The 19,168-nt window shown below is 33.5% G+C and overlaps 1 protein-coding gene across 1 annotated transcript in view; it reads right to left on the reverse strand.

The window, feature by feature from the left end:
- Window positions 1-19,168, reverse strand: part of MYCBP2 (MYC binding protein 2) — a 280,386-nt gene that overhangs the window by 55,015 nt on the left and 206,203 nt on the right. The window contains exons 53-55 of the mRNA XM_039252458.1: window positions 18,339-18,563; window positions 17,340-17,472; window positions 13,522-13,644 (exon numbers count right to left, since the gene is read on the reverse strand). Of these exons, the coding sequence (XP_039108389.1) occupies window positions 13,522-13,644; window positions 17,340-17,472; window positions 18,339-18,563 (481 nt within the window). The remainder of the gene's footprint in view (window positions 1-13,521; window positions 13,645-17,339; window positions 17,473-18,338; window positions 18,564-19,168) is intronic.

Below are 19,168 nucleotides of genomic sequence, written 5' to 3' on the forward strand. Positions count from 1 at the left end.
ATACTATAATATTGAATAGATACAATATAAATTACCCCAAAATATCAAATTTTAAATAAAATTATAAACTTTAATCTTAAAAAATGGAATGGGATGGAAATGACTGAGGTGAACTAATAAAGCTTCTTTACTGAAACCTCCTGTGTTCATTACGAATGGCCCATCAGTGAATGCACGCATACCCACCCTTGAGTTTGTGAGACAGAGATGAGAGAGCAGAGGCAGGCCCAGCTACACCATAATTTTTGTAAATGCGCTCACGAGAAGCAAGGTTGTGAGATGGAGATTCTATAGTGGAAAACATTGGCAAAGAAGCAGCACAGATTCAATGGAAAAAAAATTCAGCAGAGAACACAAGCAGAAACAAAGCATTTCAAATGGTATGCACAATCACCTTATTAAAAAGTTTATATTTTGCTAAATTTTTCAACAGGTTTATATTTCTCTAAAATTAAAACTGAAAACAAAGGTCAAACTGATTTAAATGAATAAACATAGATCAAAATACATTAAAAGTTAAGTAAGGCTCATTGCTCTCATGAATCAAATTTGAACATTTCTTTTTAGACTAATATTTTTTTAACTCCATTTTCTTTGTGCTCATTTACTTATAAATAAGAGTTTATAAGTAAATTTTTTTCTTTTGTAAATAGTATATTTTGTAAAAATACAGAAATATTACTTACAGTTTAGCATAGCTACTGTCACCTGGTTTTCTGTATGGACACATGATTATGATTTTTCCAATATGTATGGAAACAATATAGGGTTGACTACTTTTCTGAGTCCACCTTCAGTGGGCAATGTTAGTGCTACTCCTTATATTTAATGTTTGTTCTTTACAGCTTATTACTAAGACACCAAATTTTGCTTTATAAAAAGCTTTGCAACATAAATAAAGCAAAGAAAATTTACAAGTCACTGAAAAATGCTAGACACATTAATGATTTTACCATGCAGAAAATGAAGTACTTAAAAATTATTTATTTTTTTCCAAATAATTAATAGAACCTCTAAATTATAGTCTTTTCAAAGTTTTATGCTAAAAAAATGCTGTATCTAAAACTGAAAAACATCCATTTTATTTAAAAAATTAATTCATGGTGATTAAAATAAATCAGCTGATCTGCAATCAAATAGTAAGGAGATAGATTTCTTGTTACTGAAATAAAAAACTGGATAAGGATACACTTTGTTCAAAACAGGAAAAGTAATAGTTGACTGATTCTTTACTGTGGCCAAGATTAAAGATGAACTACTCAAAAACCAAGAGGTCACTCCATGCAAGGTACGGAGTATGTATTACATGTCAGATATTGTTCTGGAACTTGAAGATAAAAGGATAAACAGATATCAAGTCAATGCTCTCATGAAACGTATCTTCAGGTAAAAGGAGAGACAACGAGCAAATATATACTACGTCAAGTGGTGATGAGCTCGGGAGCCACAAGCATGCAGATGCTGAGTGACATTCCATGCCTGGAGAGGAACAGTTAGGGACTGGAGTCCAGAAGAGACAAAGCCCTGAGACATTACTAGGAAGACAGAACAGAGGAGGATGCAGAGAGGAGAAATGAATAGTCAACGAGGTAGGAAATATCCAGCAGAAGGTATTTCAGGGAAAAAAAGAGATGAACTCTGTCAACACATTGCTGATACAGCAATAAAATGAGATCTATAAACTGAAGACTGAACTTAGCAAAACAAAAGAGACTAATTTCTGTGAATAAGGACAACTGTAAGGACCCCTTGCAGTGGGTTCAAGAGAGAAAAGGTAGGAATGCATGGAGAGATGTGACATATATGCCCTCAAATCATCTTCATCTAAATTTTAAAAAATATTAAATTTTTAATGTTTTTGAGCAAACTTCTTTTTGAAATCTATAAAACCCCAAAGGTACCGGGTGCTGCAAAAGGAATTCTCATGCTCTTTAAATCTCACATACTACCAAGTCTGCAACTCTCACTGAAAATATCAGTTAGGAGGGTATTTTTCCATTGGAGAATTAATTCAAGGGGAATTCAACCTGCGAATGTAAGGATACAGCCTCGTGGCTTGCTTGCTAACATCTGTGAAGACAGGGTTTAGCAGGAGGACATAGGAGCAGAAATCAGGATAATGTCATAATTAGAAGCACCCATAAACATAAAGGTGAAAAATAAGGACATTTGCATTTAAGGACAAAATCCTGGGAAAGGTTTTGAAGCCAGAACAGCTTTGAAGTCTTTAAACTATGTTACAAAGCCTATATAAAGATTGAAATCCTAACATTTTTTGAAAGTCTAAAAAAGGTTGTTAAACACCTAAAGAAATAAAGCTGGGACCACAGCCACTTGTTCAATGCATGTAATTTTTACAAAAGTTGCTCATATTTGAACATAGTTTGACACAGTTAACTTTTTAAAAGATTTATGTTTTTCAATTCAAAAAGAGAAGCAATCCTTAAAACATACATTGATATCTATGCACAAAAGAAAAAATGTTGATCAACTTTCAGGCAATTTGTTGGAAGCTAGATAATCATGTTCTTTTTAAAAGCTCATTTTATAGGCAAAACAACCTATTATCAAATTCACCTCTGGAATTTTGATTCTTTTTGGTACAACATATAGCTCACTAAAGAGTATATTAGCAACATAAAAAACAAGATTTCTCTTCAGTACTCATTGAAGTCAATGTTGTCTGTTTGGCATAAAATATCCCCTTATTAACAAGAGGGTTCTACATGTGTCATTTATTCTTTGTCTTCTTTGTTTTGGATCCCAACTATTAAGTTCCCTGGGATATTTAATTCATTTTCTGAACATAGCAACTTTGAGTCCACTGTCAATTGTATTTTAAAAAATTACTCCTTAGATACTGATAGTAAAAATAAAAAAGTATAATTTTAATTTTTAATAAAGAAAGCACTCTCATTTCAGTTTAACAAGGACAAACTGTGGTTCTGCTGTGAATATGAGAAACCTGACCTTGCTCCTGGGAACATAAACTGGAATAATCAAGGCATAGGTCACCATCTGGTGGCAGTACACAGAACTGCAGTTCTGGATTTAAAAGGGATATATTCTTTTTTTTTAATGTTTATTTCTGAGAAAGAAAGTGACAGAGTGCAAGCAGAGGAGGGGCAGAGAGAGAGAGGGAAACACAGAATCTGAAGCAGGTTCTTGGCTCTGAGCTATCAGCACAGGGCCCGACGCGGGGCTCAAACTCACAAACTGTGAGATCAGGACCTGAGCCGAAGTTGGATGCTTAACCGACTGAGCTACCCAGGTGCCCCCATATATTCTTTTTCAATGTTAAGTAAACAATTAAGCAATGATCAGAAATACTAAACAGAATATTAGAAAGGGCACTAGAAATACATTATATCCAGGAGGGCAGGTGTCTAATCACATCACCCATGTCACTATTCCTGATACTCAGACAGGGGAAGTAATAGTGATGGAGTTTTTTCCACAGAACATACCACAGGAGGCTACAAATAACTGGCAGAAATGAATGTCAGGATCTATTTTTGCTTTTCAGGTCTTCTAGCTCTCAGTCTTAAGAAGGCAATACAGGAGTTATAGATTTTATAGTCCTAGTAAAATTAATAAATGCAATCTTAACATTGATATTTGAAAGAATTTGAGAAAGTTTTATAAATAAATCTATGAAAATGCTCAAAATTCACTGTATTCTGTCCATGCTTATACATATCTACATTTATATGTGTATATATATATTTTTAACATATAAGAAAGAAATCAAATTCTATAGATCACTCCCAAGCAATGATTATAAAATTTCACTGAGTTTATGGAAGAATGGCAGGGACAGTGTTCGCGACCTTCTTCACCTCATTTATATCTCAGTAACTGTACCTCTGACTACTGTTCTGAATAGAATATCAGATATTTTTGATAGTAGATGCCTGTAATAGGCATCAAGTGGTTAAGCCTAACTTGGTGTTCGGCAATTATTTAGTTTAAAAATACCTAATCTTAAAAATAAAAAAAAAAACCCTACTATTGGTTCTTGAGACAATATATAAACAATCAACAAGGTCAAAGGATGTTAGTAACTGAGCAAAATGCAGATAAACAAATAAGTGTAATTAAGTATAATTATTATTCCCACATCTGTCTACTAATATTTTGGGGAGTTTAAAATAAAGTGAGAGTAATTATTACATACTCTTAGCTAGCAGCTGTCTGTACTGACAGCTTTAGATACAATGTCACTGCATAATCAGTATATCCAGAATCCTAGCACATATATCAGAAGAAAAGTGGAATTATGTGAGTGTCATAGGAGCTTAAGAAATGGAATAGGAAATAAAATTTATTCACATAAATGTTAGTATACTAAATGAATTATAAAATAATGAAAGCTGGAATAAAATTTCCAAGTGAAGGATAAAACAGAAATAAGCTTTGCACTAGTATATAACATTAACCTATGTGATAGGAAAGTCAAAAGGAAGATGATGAAAATCTGTTAAGGCGGATAACCCCAAACACAGTATGTCTCTAGATGACTTCTAGACATAACTGCACCTGCATAAAACATACTCAGAGCATTATTACTGAATACATAGTAAATTCCAAGTAACTACGGTTAAGGAATATATAACATGAAGGAAAAGCATATCATTTCAGTTTGTGATGGCTGAGATAGGAAACTTCTGAGCAAAATCTGATGTGCAAGCCAAGGAAACAATCCAGAAAACTAATAGGCAACCAATGGAATGGGAAAAGATAGTTGCAAATGACATATCAGATAAAGGGTTAATATCCAAAATCTATAAGGAACTCACCAAACTGCATGCCCGAAAAACAAACAACCCAGTGAAGAAATGGGCAGAAAATATGAACAGACACTTCTCCAAAGAGGACATCCAGATGGCCAACCGACACATGAAACAATGCTCAGCATCCTTCCTCATCAGGGAAATACAAATCAAAACCACACTGAGATACCACCTCACGCCAGTCAGAGTGGCTAAAATGAGCAAATCAGAGAACTCTAGATGCTGGCGAGGATGTGGAGAAACGGGCACCCTCCTACACTGTTGGTGGGAATGTAAACTGGTACAGCCCCTCTGGAAAACAGTGTGGAGGTTCCTCAGGAAACTAACAATAGAACTCCCCTATGACCCAGCAATAGCACTGCTAGGAATTTACCCAAGGGATACAGAAATGCTGAGGCATAGGAGCACATGTACCCCAATGTTCATAGCAGCACTCTCCACAATAGCTAAAACATGGAAAGAGCCTAAGTGTCCATCAACAGATGAATGGATCAAGAAGATGTGGTTTATCTATACCATGGAATACTACATGGCAATGAGAAACAATGAAATCTGGCCATGTGTAGCAACATGGATGGACCTTGAGGGTGTTATGCTGAGCGAAATAAGTCAGGCAGAGAAGGACAAATATCCTATGTTTGCACGTATAGGAGGATTAGGAGGAACTTGACGGAGGAACAAGGGGTAGAAGAAGGGGGGAAATGGTGGGGGAAAGGGAGAGAGACAAACCATGAGAGACTCTTGAATGCTGACAAAAACAGGACTGATGGATGTGGGGGGAAGGGGAGGATGGGCATGGAGGACACTTGTGAGGATGGGCACTGAGTGTTATGTGGAAACTAATTTGACAATAAACTATTTGAAAAAAAAAATAAAACAAACAAAAAAAATTGATGTGCATGTATATCTAGGCCTGAGAAACAATAACTTCAAAAAATTTCACAAAAAGGTTAAGTACTATTCCTTAAGAAATAATGTGAGGCACAAGAGGGCCGAAGATGCTCTTAAAAATAAAAATCTGGCTCTCCACAAATCTTACTAGTTGCAAAGTTAAAAATGGTAACTATAGACCAGAGAAATCAGAAACTTAACTGTATCCTGCCTTCAGAATGATGAAACCTGCATGAACTACAGAGACAGCTGAAATCCAAACCAAAACGAAAAAGTTTTTAGGATAAGATACTTCTGTTTGAAGAGAGAAGGGCAGGCACATAAGCCAAGGTTCCATCCATGCCACACCTTAACAGCAGGCAAGTAAACAAATGGACAAATTCTGTGGTATGATTATAATTCAGGATAGAAATGATCTTTATGTCCTAGAAACAAAGCTGGCCTTTATATTAAAATTCATACTAATATCTGAACATAATGTTAAGTCTATGAAGAATCGATCTCAAGACAAATAATAAAGTTATACTATAACAGTGTAAACTGAGAAGTAGCCAGGAAACCTCAATTGTCCTTTTCCAAATTCCTTCCTGCAACACCTCCACACTGAGAATAAACTGCTCTCTCTCAGGCTGTGATTTCTTCCAGTCCTGTGAGCACAAGAGATGTTAAGTGCTTGTATCAAAAGGCAATAATGATACCAGGAGTTAACATTTACTGGGCACCCCACTTTATGGATGAAGTAAAAAGGGCTCAGCTATGTCAAGTAACCTACCTAAATAAAGCCAGTAAGTGGCTGGAAGGGAAATCTGAGTTTTAAGTTCTTTCCATCACTTCATCTCTATAAGCGAAATGAACACAGTGATTTAGTATATACTGGTATTCCCTAATGTAAATAAATATGCATGCAGATACTCAAGTGGACATTTTAAGTCACAATTAGCAAATATTTTGTCTCATTTAAGAATGTGACATACAGGTATAATAGAAAACCTCTTGTTGCCAAGGTAACCTTGAAGTTTCCTATCTGGGCTTGAAAATACTGTTATTTTGACATATGTTAGTTATATGTTTAAAATGTCTGAGAGAATAGTATATTGTCTTATCATTTTTTCTACAATAAAAATAATCTATTAGGTCTCCTGGACAGTAGATTTTAAATGCTTATGTTAAACACAGTCATTTGGAATAATTTTTCAGTAGGAGAATCTTGCTTAGATATAAAACTCCTAACTACCATAACTCAATATAAACTCAGAATTATTAGACTCTGTATCAACATATTATAGTGGTTTTAATTAGTACTGAAACATTCTTCCTCTTCTTTGAGGGTATACTCTAATACTGGAATACCTAGCATAAAATAAAAAACACATGATCTTAAATTCGTGGTTTACACTAAAGAAAGTGATAATCTTAGGCATCTAGAGTCCATAAATATTCCTCCGATGCCTATGATGTGTTAAGACCCTGTCAAGGGCTATGAGACAGAAAATGATACTCAAATGGAATGAGTAAAGATAGTGAAAATACGCAGTGAATTATTCTCACAGAATAATGGCAGAGATATCATTCTCCACCTCAGTTCATTAGAACCTTATTGCAAAATTGCTTACTGATTCTAAAAACTACATAAATAATTTGAAATAAAAAAGTAAATTATACAATAGTAAAGAAAAAGCCTATATATACTTCTCTCCCTCCCTCAGGCCTATACATACATAAGACAAGGAAAATTTGTAATTTTATTTCTGTATTTATTCTATTTCACTAAAAAGTTCAAACAATTTGTGTGTATACATAAGCTTGCTACTATACAAAATTATCAAATTATTTTAATCTACCAGAACCAGATTAAGACCAATTCCGAAGATCAGTGAAATCTATGCCTCTGGAAAAACAAAACTAAAGAATTATTGATAACTACACTCATAAAAGTTCTTTTTTTTCTTTTTTAACATTTATTCTTTTTTTTTTTTTTGAGAGAGATAAGAGTGTGAGTGGGGGAGAGGCAGACACACACACACACACACATACACAGACACACAGAATTTGAAGCAGACTCCAGGCTTTGAGCTGTCAGCACAGAGCCTGACACGGAGCTCAAACCCACAAGCGGTGAGATCATGACCTGAGCCTAAGTCGGATGCTTAACTGACTGAGCCACCCAAGTGCCCCTAGAAGTTCTAAATAAAGTTAATACGTAGGGCAGTTTATATATGTCTATGTAGAGCTTGTATACTTATTTGGCAACTTGAGTTATGGCATTTAGGAAACATCTTTTTCCCCTCCAACTATGCTACATTCTTAAAATTAAACTATAAAGCATAAATAAACAACCCAAACAAAGCTAATACTATAGACTAGATGATGGAACAAATGTAGACAGAAATTTGAAAAATATGTATCAAAGGCCAGTTTTGACATTACTCATTAGTACGCAAAGCTGAATGTTTAAAACATGGCCTTTGTAGTCAGACAGTAGAACTGGCCTCACACTCTGGCTCTACTATTTTACTATGTTTATTTCTAGGGAAAATAATTTCTATTGGGTTTCTGTTTCCTTACAGAATGTAAAATGGAGACAGTATTTCAAATGAGGATGTATTAAAGTGTTTAAATACAGTGTTTAGTACATAGTGGTGACTATCAATATAAGGAAAAATTAGTAAATATAGTCTTCTACAGGGGCGCCTGGGTGGCTTAGTCGGTTGAGCGTCCGACTTTCGCTTAGGTCATGATCTCACTGTTCGTGGGTTCGAGCCCCGCGTTGGGCTCTGTGCTGACTGCCAGCTCAGAGCCTGGAGCCTGTTTCAGTCTGTGACTCCCTCTCTCTGACCCTCCCCTGCTCACGCTGTCTCTCTCTACTAGAAATAAATAAAACATTTAAAAATACATATATAGTCTTCTACATAATAATGTTTTCTTTTAGTATCACAAATGTCTAAGACAGAAGTGATTCTCACTTTACTAATTAGTAATGGGAAGTTCAGTATGTAGCCATCCTCTATTTTTTTTTTAAGTTTATTTGAGAGCGTGTGCACGTGCATGCACACACACGCACACATGCATGCACACGCACACACACACACACACACACACACACACACAGACACACACGTGGAGGAGGGGCAGAGAGAAGGAGACAGAATCCCAAGCAGGCTCTGTTCCATCAGCACGGAGCCTGATATAAGGCTTGAACTCAAGAACTGTGAGATCATGACCTGAGCTGAGATCAAGAGTCGGACGCTTAACTGACTGACGCACCCAGGTGTCCCGGTTGCCACCCTCTAAAATGAGGGGAACTGCTGGTGCGATGGATAGCAGTGAAGTTCAGGAAAGAATACCTTACTCAGGTAGTCTTAACAATAAGCACACTCTGCCATATTTAATTTTCCTAATATGATGTGATGAATACTATTCTAATTTACTTCTAAAACATTAAAACTGTTTTAGATTCCATACTTTTTTTAAGATGTGTTAAAAATTAAGAATTTTGGTTTCTGGAATTTGTAAGTCAAACTTCAGTGATATTCTGATGAAAAATTAAGAGGTTAAAAGAAAGATCTACATAATTCCTATTGTTGGAATAGAGACAAGCGATGATTCAAAAAATTGGTAACTGAGGTATGTCCAGGCCATGATTTCAAAGTTCCTCCAAGATGGTGGTAAAAGGAAGCAGTGGTACTGATAACACCTAGACACAAGATGCATAAAATTCTGCTTGATTATGATTTTTTTTCCCTTTTTGTTTTTCCCCTCGTCTTTACCTTTAAAACTTCCTGCAATCTAGGCATATATAAGTGTAAAAAAACTATTGCTTCATTAAATGAGTAAACTAAGTTGTCACTTCTCTTTCCTTCATCTGTAATGCTTATCAAAGAAGGAAAAAGCTATTTCACACACGTGACACTATTATATTTCCTTGAAGTTCTTATTTTAAGATGCATTCAAGTGAATATTATACATATATAAATATACACAAAGATGGGCTAGAAACTGATACTACTTAATTTCCAAACTACTTAATTTCATTAAATTTGCCTAATGTACAGTGCAATCCCAAAAAAGTTTATATTTCTGTATACTCTTTATCTAAGGTAGATAATAATATCCTGATGAGTAACATTATTTGCACGAACTGGAACTTTCATGAATTATCTCATTCAGTGAGTATGTTTATATATTATATAGCCAATACATGAACTGAAAGCCAAGGAGAATATATTACTGCCATACTACAAGAAGCTCTTGGAAGTTTATGTGGAGGCCTGAGGAGGTTATTAAGAAAAAAAGAACACTTAGTTAAGAGTAATTTGTTTGGGTCTATTTTCCAGATCAATGTGAATTACTATCATAGACAGGGGGCTAGAGCAATCTTTGAAGGCACAGCTATAATCACATAATCACTTAACATATTAAGAACAGAAAGACAACAACAAAGTAAGAGAAGAAACAACAATTTGAGAAAATCTGGAAGCCTCAAGTTGCTATAATTTCACAGATACCAAATTCACCTAAAAGAAACAAACCTGCCCCGTATCACCTCTCCTCCACCCACTGGTATAGTGAAATAGGTTTATTCTCTTGGGGCATCCCTAAGTAACAAAAATCCAGCGTAAAACAATGAAAGTTATCTCTATTAAGTGATGCTTAGCATAGTCATGCATTTTATATATAAAAAACTTTTAAATAAAATGTTTGTCTTAACATGCTTTATAGTATGTATTTGCTTATTCTGGAATTAGAATAGAGAGCATAACAGCCATACTTTAATAACTATGCTTAATTTAAAAAATGTGTGATTAAAAAACAAATGTTTTAGCTGCACAACGTCTTAGCACAGGATAGCTCAAATGTTTCAAAAATGTGGAAAGGGATAACATTCTCGTGAAATAAAATCATTTAAGTGAGTTGATAAATAATTAGTAACTGATAAACAACTCAGAACGAAGCTTCAGAAATGGCTTGATGAGGCAGGTAAGGCTGACAGACTTACTCTGAAGCTGAGGCTGCTGGAAGGAAAGGGGCTGTCCGAACACAAATGGGCTGTGGACTAGGGAAGAGGGAGGTTTTGCAGCTTGATCAAAGATGGAAGGAGCTGGGAGATTGGGCCGAGACTGAATGGAATTCAATATGGCACTCAGTTGGTCACCTGCAGTGGGCAAAACAGTCAAAACTACAACTTGTTATTAATTAACATCCAAAATGGCAAAGAATATGGTACTTTATGACATTCAGATAAAGTTAAACACTAAAAAAAAAAAACTATGCCAATTCAGGAGTGAGTGGAAGTTGGTGATCATTATCCTCAAATTAGGGACCAAATGTTTATGTTGTTTTAATAATCTATAACAGCCCACCTATGAAAATAAATTCATGTAAATTCACACACAACACTGAGCACCAGTGTAGGAGAATTCAGTCTATGAAGATCTATGGTTGAGAAGTTGACTCAATATCATACAAATGTAAATGGAGATCTAAGTAAAAGATGTCTTCTACATAACACCTAACAAATGACTAAGTAACTCCACCTCATGTGCAGTATTCTTCATTTCAAATAATATGAAAAGGTTTTTTAAGTAAATGTAGATTTGAAGGGAGGCAAAGTATGTTATTAACTTAGTAATATATTTACATTAGAGTCAATAAATTATTATTTTCTTTTTTAAAATTGTTACTGACAAAGAAATTATACTTTTCAAAGCATGAGCTCCTTTGCTTGGATAGATAATATAAAAACTTTTAACACTTATAAGATAAAAAGGAGTATGTGCTACCTAATTTGAATAGTATCTCAAGTATGAATTCTGACATTCTTCCTTAAAATTAAATACGCATGACTTTAATAGAAAAATATTTTTATAACTATGAAACAATATAATTGGATGATCCTTAGCTTCTTCTTTAGGAGATTATATGTATTACATAGTTTAGATAATACTGAAAAAGAGAAGAAAAAACATATCTAGATTAGTTGATGCAAAAACTGGAAAACAGTACCTTTCCAGCCACATTCCCTACATATAATAATGTTTCTTAAGTGAAAACTTCAACTGAAACAGGAAGAAAGAATAGACTTATATGGAAAGAACTGTATACACAGCTACATGTCTACTTTTCAAAAATTTATGCTGTAGACTACAGGAAGGATTTTAGAAATTATGAAGAATTTTATAGTATTAAGAATAAAGAATTTTTATAAAAAGATTTCTTGATCTTGGACAGCATAAACAGTGAAAGAAAATGGGAACTACTTTAAAGGTAAGTTCATAAACAGAGGTCAGATATATTTAATTAGATTTAAGTTTCTTAATATTCCTTTGCACCAAGTATTTTAAAAGCCTATTAATAAATACATGCTATTTCTGAACAATATAAGCAAAATCACACTTTAAAAAAAGCAGTACTTCATTATTTCTATTTAATAACAAATGCTCTCAGCAATGTTTGTCTCTTAAAATTTGATTTACATTCCTATGATGTTTAAATAAATTATATTTTGGAAACTGATTTAAAGTGATAGTCACCAGTATAATTTAGACATTTTAGAGACTGATAGCATACAATTTGAATTAAATATGGCTCTGAAACAGATTACTAATGAAATAGAGCAGTAGTAAGTAAACACTGAGATTTTAATTTAAGGATTGATAATGGGAGAGGTAAAAAGGACATGAAGAAAACACCATCAAGCATTTACCCTACTCGGGTATGAAGGTCTAGCTCAAGTTAGTTGAAATCTGAGCTATTAGAAATGAGCAAGCAGGCAGGCAGTCCCCAAGCCTACAGGATAGACCAATTCAATAGAGTAGGAAAAGCCAAAAAGAATCTTGTAGCTAGGCTTCCTTCATATAAATACTTTGTGGAAAGCAATAAAGATATCAAACAAAATGTAGTTTTATTTTAAACTGAGTATCTCCTCTACATTGATGTCATTTTGCATTTTATTGACAATTTCATTATTTCATTTGCTCTGCAAGTCAGGTCTAATGATGCTGTATTTGTTCCCTGAAATCAAATCCTATGAATTAGTAGTGTAAATGACATTTTAAAGTAAAATTATTTCCATGTAGGCTATCTTCTCCCTCCTACCCATCCCCACTTGTATGCTACTTGCTGACAATATGCTGATTTAAAAGGAGTCAGGATCATATGTATAGAAAAGAAAAGGAATCTGTCTGAATTTTAGATGAAATGCAGGTATAAATTATTCTGAAATAATTATTGTTTGGGTTGTCCATGATGTTGGTCTCTTCTAATACTGCAGACAAGACCAGCTACACACATCTTATTTCTTTGGCTTGGGGTTTCTGTTCTTCTTTTTACAACTTTCTGATTTCATTATACATACCAAACCCAAAGATAGGATATTTCACATAATTCTAAATTAACTAATATAACTTGGCTAAACATTCGAAACAATGTATATGTAATAAAGCTGACATGTAATATTACTTTAAATATTTTGATTTTAAATGGGTCACTGTGGATTGAAGAAGGTTCCTTTTTGCTCATTGACACTGCTATTAATAATAAGTGGACTATAAAAACAATAGTTCTTTTACTAGATACAGTGTCATAGAATTTATGATGTGAATTCACAGTGAGTATCTTTAAATAGGAGCAAATAAGCAAGCAAGAACTACAAACATAAGCGAAAACTGGTAAAAATGATACTGTAAAAAGAACAGCTTTGCAAACATTTTGATTGTTAGTTTTCTAGGAACAAGCTTTAATAAAGTTTTGTGGGTGAAGAGTAATAAAAATGGTTAAAAGGGAAGGTAATAAAAGTATTAAGGTCGGGTGGGTAAAAGACTCACTTTCAAACACCTACCTTTATTATTTCCAAGTCCATAATCAAATCCTTGGGCACTGCAACTTGCCCCTTTATTGAAAGCTTGCACTGAGAAAGGGCTTGGAGGAGGAGTCTGAGAGTTTTGATCCAGAAGAACTTGTTCTATAATAAAAGACAGCTATAAAATTAGTTTCTTATATGGTATTCCCTTATTCATAGAATAAAGAGAAACTTGCCAAGAAAGACTTTATGATGGTTAGATTTTAAACCTCACATTCAGATCTGATAATAAGTCTAACAATTAGGTCACTAATCCTGACAAATTATACAACCAATCTTTGTTTTCATTTATCAAATACACAGCGAAACTTAGAAACAATATGGTCTTATGAAGCCAATTCACTTTTATTGTGGCTGGATATTGGATATGTCAGTGAATGCATACCAATACTTCTGGACCAGGGGCACAAATTTGTAACAAACTTATACAGGAGCACTTTATAAAATGAAAATGGGTGCCCTATAAACCAGAAATCAAAATATTTTGTATATTAGCACTCAAATAGAAAAATGAGTCTTCCAAATGTCTAAACATATGTTCTCCTTTTCTATTTGAGTACTAATATACAAAATATTTTAAGTTCTGAATGTAAAACTTGTGGAAAATTTAACTTTTAACTTATTTTTACTTACTATATAAGGACATTTTCCCTAAATGAAAGGATAAATCAAGTCACGTAGTCAGAGCTATTCGTACATGCTCAAGTCAATAAATGTATCATAATTTTTATTTCCAGAAAAAAGGCATTTTATTCAGTTTACAAAATAAATTAATAAACGAGGTTATCCTCCATTATTAATGAAATGGCCATAAGATCCTGTATGATATAATACTAGAAACACAAATACCATAATTCAATAGTCTTAATAATGCCAGCTAAAAAAGGGCAAAATTAAATCTGTCAAACAAAAGGTAAATGGAAAAAAAGTATCTATTCCATCAAAAAAACTTTACAAATAATGAAAAGTTTGGAGTACATTTCAAGATCTCTTTGAAGAGAAAATGGAACTACAAAATGTGGTGTTTTCTTCCACTTGCATTTCTAGACTTTTTCCAAGAAATCAATCCCCTAGCACTTCCCTTAGGCAATACTGTTTAGTGTCAGATATTTCAGCAGTAGAATAGGTTTTCTGGAAAATATTCATGAACACTATCTGAATGGGAAAGACAGCATCACTCTCACCCTCTAGACTCAGAATGATCTCAGCACCAAGTATGAAGTCTGTTTTTAACCATAGCAGTAACTTTACCTACTAGCTTTATTTACAGATATTAAAGACCTATAAAGAATTTTTACCAAGAGGAAAATTTTGTCGTACTTACACTACTTCATACAAATTACTATAGTGCCAAATCTTCTTATTTCCACATTAAATACAGTTACATAGTAATACCAATGAGCAGACTATTTGCATACATCAACTAATCTTCGTGATTTCCAGGCACTAACTTCTTATCACTTTTTTTTTGATCACCCCAGGTCTTAAAAAAATTAATATCTTCAATTTATATAAGAGCAAAGGACCATTATGCACTGACAGAGAGAAATTTAAACTTCTCTTACACTGCTTTTAGGGTTGAATATCTTACTTAGCAGAAACAATATCCTAATTTAAGAAGCACTTTAACTAAGAAGAAACTTCTACCTTCTAAATATAGAAATAAAATTCTCCATTTAAAACTCATTCTTCAGTATAGAGAGCATTTTACATTTTAGTCATAACAGCTAACCTTACTGTCTGCTAGCTTTATGTTATTATTTATTTATTTGGATTTCACATGGAACTTATAAAGTATTTTCATTCTGTAAATGAGAAAACTGAAGCACAGAGATGTCAGGTTAACTTGGCCAAGGTTACACAACTGAAAAGCTGTGGAGCTGGTATCTGTACCCAAGCAGTCCAGCTCCAGTTCACTTAAGCTATATTGCCAGTTAAAAAAATAATTAAGCTAGGAAGGTATTTTGACAGTTATGTAAACCATTCTCATATTTAACTATATCTTATATAAAGCTGATCTCACTTTATGTATTTTCATTTCTATCAGAATATTCTTATATAGTGGAAATGTTTAAGAACTTCTGAACATATAATGTATACATTAAGCATATTATAAATGGGAAGATTATTTTGTAAAATTAATTTTCATCAAATGAAGCCTTTCTCATTCTCACAACATAATGAAGAGTAGTTATACCAACTCAGAACATTATTTTACAATCACATCATCTGTGACTATGAAAAGTGTGTCTGCAAAGACAAGGCAAGGAGTAAGTTCTCAGATTCTATTCGATGACTACTGACACAGAGTGATGAGCTGTAATGAGCACAGCATCTCAAATAATACATATGCAGTCTCTGGCTCAGGTAATATATCTGCAATATATCTAGCTATATAACCACACGCAAGTCATTTTAAATCCTGTGACCTTTAGTTTCCTTTCCTGTAAAATGACGATTATAGAACTTACTCAAAAGGTTTATTGTGGGGAAAAAAAGAAAAAAATGTTTAATGTATATTGTTAATACTTAAACCTTCATTTACAAGCATAATTCATTCTAGAAACATGCTTGTAATCCAAAGCACTCGTACATCAAAGCGAATTTCAAGACCCACTGGCTCAGTTGTGACCATGTGATATTTGGTATCACATACTACTCGTATTGCAAGACATCACTCATTTATCAAGTTAAAATTTATTAGAAATGTTTGTTTGTCTGGCAGAACGCTCACAGGACAAGTTATTTGCAATCCAAGGTTTTACTTTAGATCTAAATGTACTCTGTCATTCATGAAGTTTCAGATTTTTAAAAGATCTATTTATATGTATGGCCATACTGTCTCTTGGACAATAAGTACTACATATTTATTCTCTTTTGGATAAATAGGTATGTTCTTTCGTTTATCTGACCTCTTCCTATAAATTTTGGGATTTGGAAGAAAAATCAATGCTTGACTTATCCATTTATTTTGATGCCCTAACTAATATTTTTGTGATTTGACTTCTATTTACAAAACTTAATATGTAATTAGTATGTGCCCAAACTGTTTTAGAACTAGGAATACAAAGATTGAAACTCCTGTGCCTGTCCACAAGGGACTCACAATCTAGATGTAAACAAATAAAAACTTTAGTATATCAGTTTTACTCTAGTGGTAAACACAGCTCTTTAGGAACACAAAATTCTTGACTCTGTCAGAATTCGTTAAAGCTCTGCACAAGTGATGACATGGTCTGAACTTGGAAAAACCATTTTTGTGCCCCGAGGAGAACAAAGAGAAGGGGACACTAAAGAAAATGTTTTATTAAATGAGATCATTCTTTGAAAAGATGAAGTTGAAAGCTGAAACTCTAACAACAAAATAGGAATTCCCCAAAAGATGCTATGCATTTATCCAATGCTCCTATCCTGAGACAAAATTAAATCAAATGAAAATTGCCTAGTAGAAGTACTATGACTGACAATTTGAAAAGTGAACTTCCATTTAGTGGTAAAAAAGGTAAAACATTCAATGCTGGACTGGCACAGAATAAGGAATCCAACAAATCTACATCAATGGAAAAAAAATAAACATAGTTTGCAAAGATGGATTCATATGTTTCACATTTTCTTTTAATTCTCTTCTTACGTGTGCATTCACTGAGTACCCATTGTTTTACACACAAATTTCAAGAATTGTAAGAATTTTTAACCTTTAGTTTTGTTCTTTATTTAAAAAATAAACACATAAAAAGTGGTTTAATTCTGCATTTCAAAGGTTAATCAGAATAAATCACAAATTTAAGCCAACTTGCCATCTTCATGTCGGAGGTACTGGTTTCCGCCTCTGTCTCTAGCTAAGGACCATGCCTCTCCTTCATCACTCTCACAGAACTCTACCATGCTGTTCTTATCCAGCTGCACCCACGCACCTTCAGAATTGGTTACCTAGTACATAACAAAAAGCACGATTGATTGGCTTGATTCTTTCAGGGCACTCAGGCTGAAAACCAGCAAAAAGTTCAAGTGTTTGAATAGGGTAATCATTCCAAAAGTTACCATGAAATTAGTTTCTGAAATTAAGACCACAGCCTGAGGTAAAACAAAAATCGATAAAAAGTTTTGTAAAATGCTGCTTATTTACGACTTCAGTAAAAATAATAATTTTTAAGGCACAGGACAATCTCTAAATAACTTTACACATTACCCCAAAACACGTGGTGCTCTCTCTCTCTCTTTTGTTTTTTGCACCTAAAATGTCCCAACATAGCAAACTATTATTTAGATTGGTAGTGTCTATAATACAACGTGAAAATGACCCTGACACTGAGAAATAGCATGACACACTACATCTTCAAGCTCATCAGCTGAGGCAAATGCCGTTAACTAAAAAGTAATTTTATTTGCTCAGGACTTCAGTGAGACACATAAATGGGAACAAAGGAATGAAACTCTTTGTATATGTCACATCTCTATACCAATTCATAGTAAATATTTTAAAGTGCTGTTAACCCATGACATTATAGTACATTTATAATAATGAAAAGATATGCACATACCAGTCATACATACATTACAAATCATTTTGTTAATATAAATACTGTTTTCAGACGAGTAATTATGAGAATAAAATTATTTAAAAAAGAAGCACAGAAAAATTATGTTAGTAGTATTTGCAATACAAGAAAAGATAAAGAACATTAACATTTAATAACCTGGGATGGAAATGGCAACCTTTGGAAGAAAGAGATGCTCTGGTTGTATTATATTAAAAAGGAATAATTTAGAAGTCATGAAGCTACAAGAATCCATACCTCTCCCACTGCTTTGACTTTGTTTCCCAGAACTAACATTCCAATTGGGATACCTCTAAGGTTAGGGCAGCTTCTGATGTTGTGACCGGAAGGTCCCGTCTTCACTACCTTGTACATGCCTGGCCCTCCTCGCAAGAACGGCATATCTTGTTCTTGCATTGTTGCTTCCTGTGGGCAGCAGGAGTTTATATCTTTGAAAAAGTCATCAGTATTAGTTTTAGGTTCCTGAAAATTTGAATAGGAAAAAAAAATAAACAAAATACAATCTATTATCACTTTTGACATCCTCTTATTAATAGCTTTTACAGCAAGTTTTTAATACTATCAAATAAGAGAATACATATCCAAAGATAACTGAAGTATATACATGAACACCACTATTAAAGAATCTATTAATTTTTCAATGCTGAGTAATATTTAAAAGAAGAGAAGAAAATATAGCAGGAGAGCAAATGAACCTCTGGCTTTTGCCCACCACAATTTAAGAAATATATAGTACTTGATTCTAGTTTTATCTTTTAATGAAATATTAAACAGTAGGAAAAATAAAAATAATATACTCTGTTAACCACAACTGAATAATTTTGATTCATTATTACTGCAATGCTGTATGTTGGTACAGGTTAAAAAGTCTAAACTTTCATTTCCTTCCACTTTGTAATAATTACTTATAAACAGAGAAAACAGGTATGAAGACTCTGGAAACTTTTCTATAAACAGGGATAGCAATGACAAAAAAATATGCATAAAATGTAGCTACATCTTAATATTTACCAGTTAAGGATAAAATAATGCTTATAAGATTTTAACAACTCTACTTCCTATTAACA

Source organism: Hyaena hyaena, unplaced genomic scaffold (genome assembly GCF_003009895.1).
Source record: "Hyaena hyaena isolate Hyena2069 unplaced genomic scaffold, ASM300989v1 scaffold_413, whole genome shotgun sequence".
NCBI classification, from domain to species: Eukaryota; Metazoa; Chordata; class Mammalia; order Carnivora; family Hyaenidae; genus Hyaena; species Hyaena hyaena.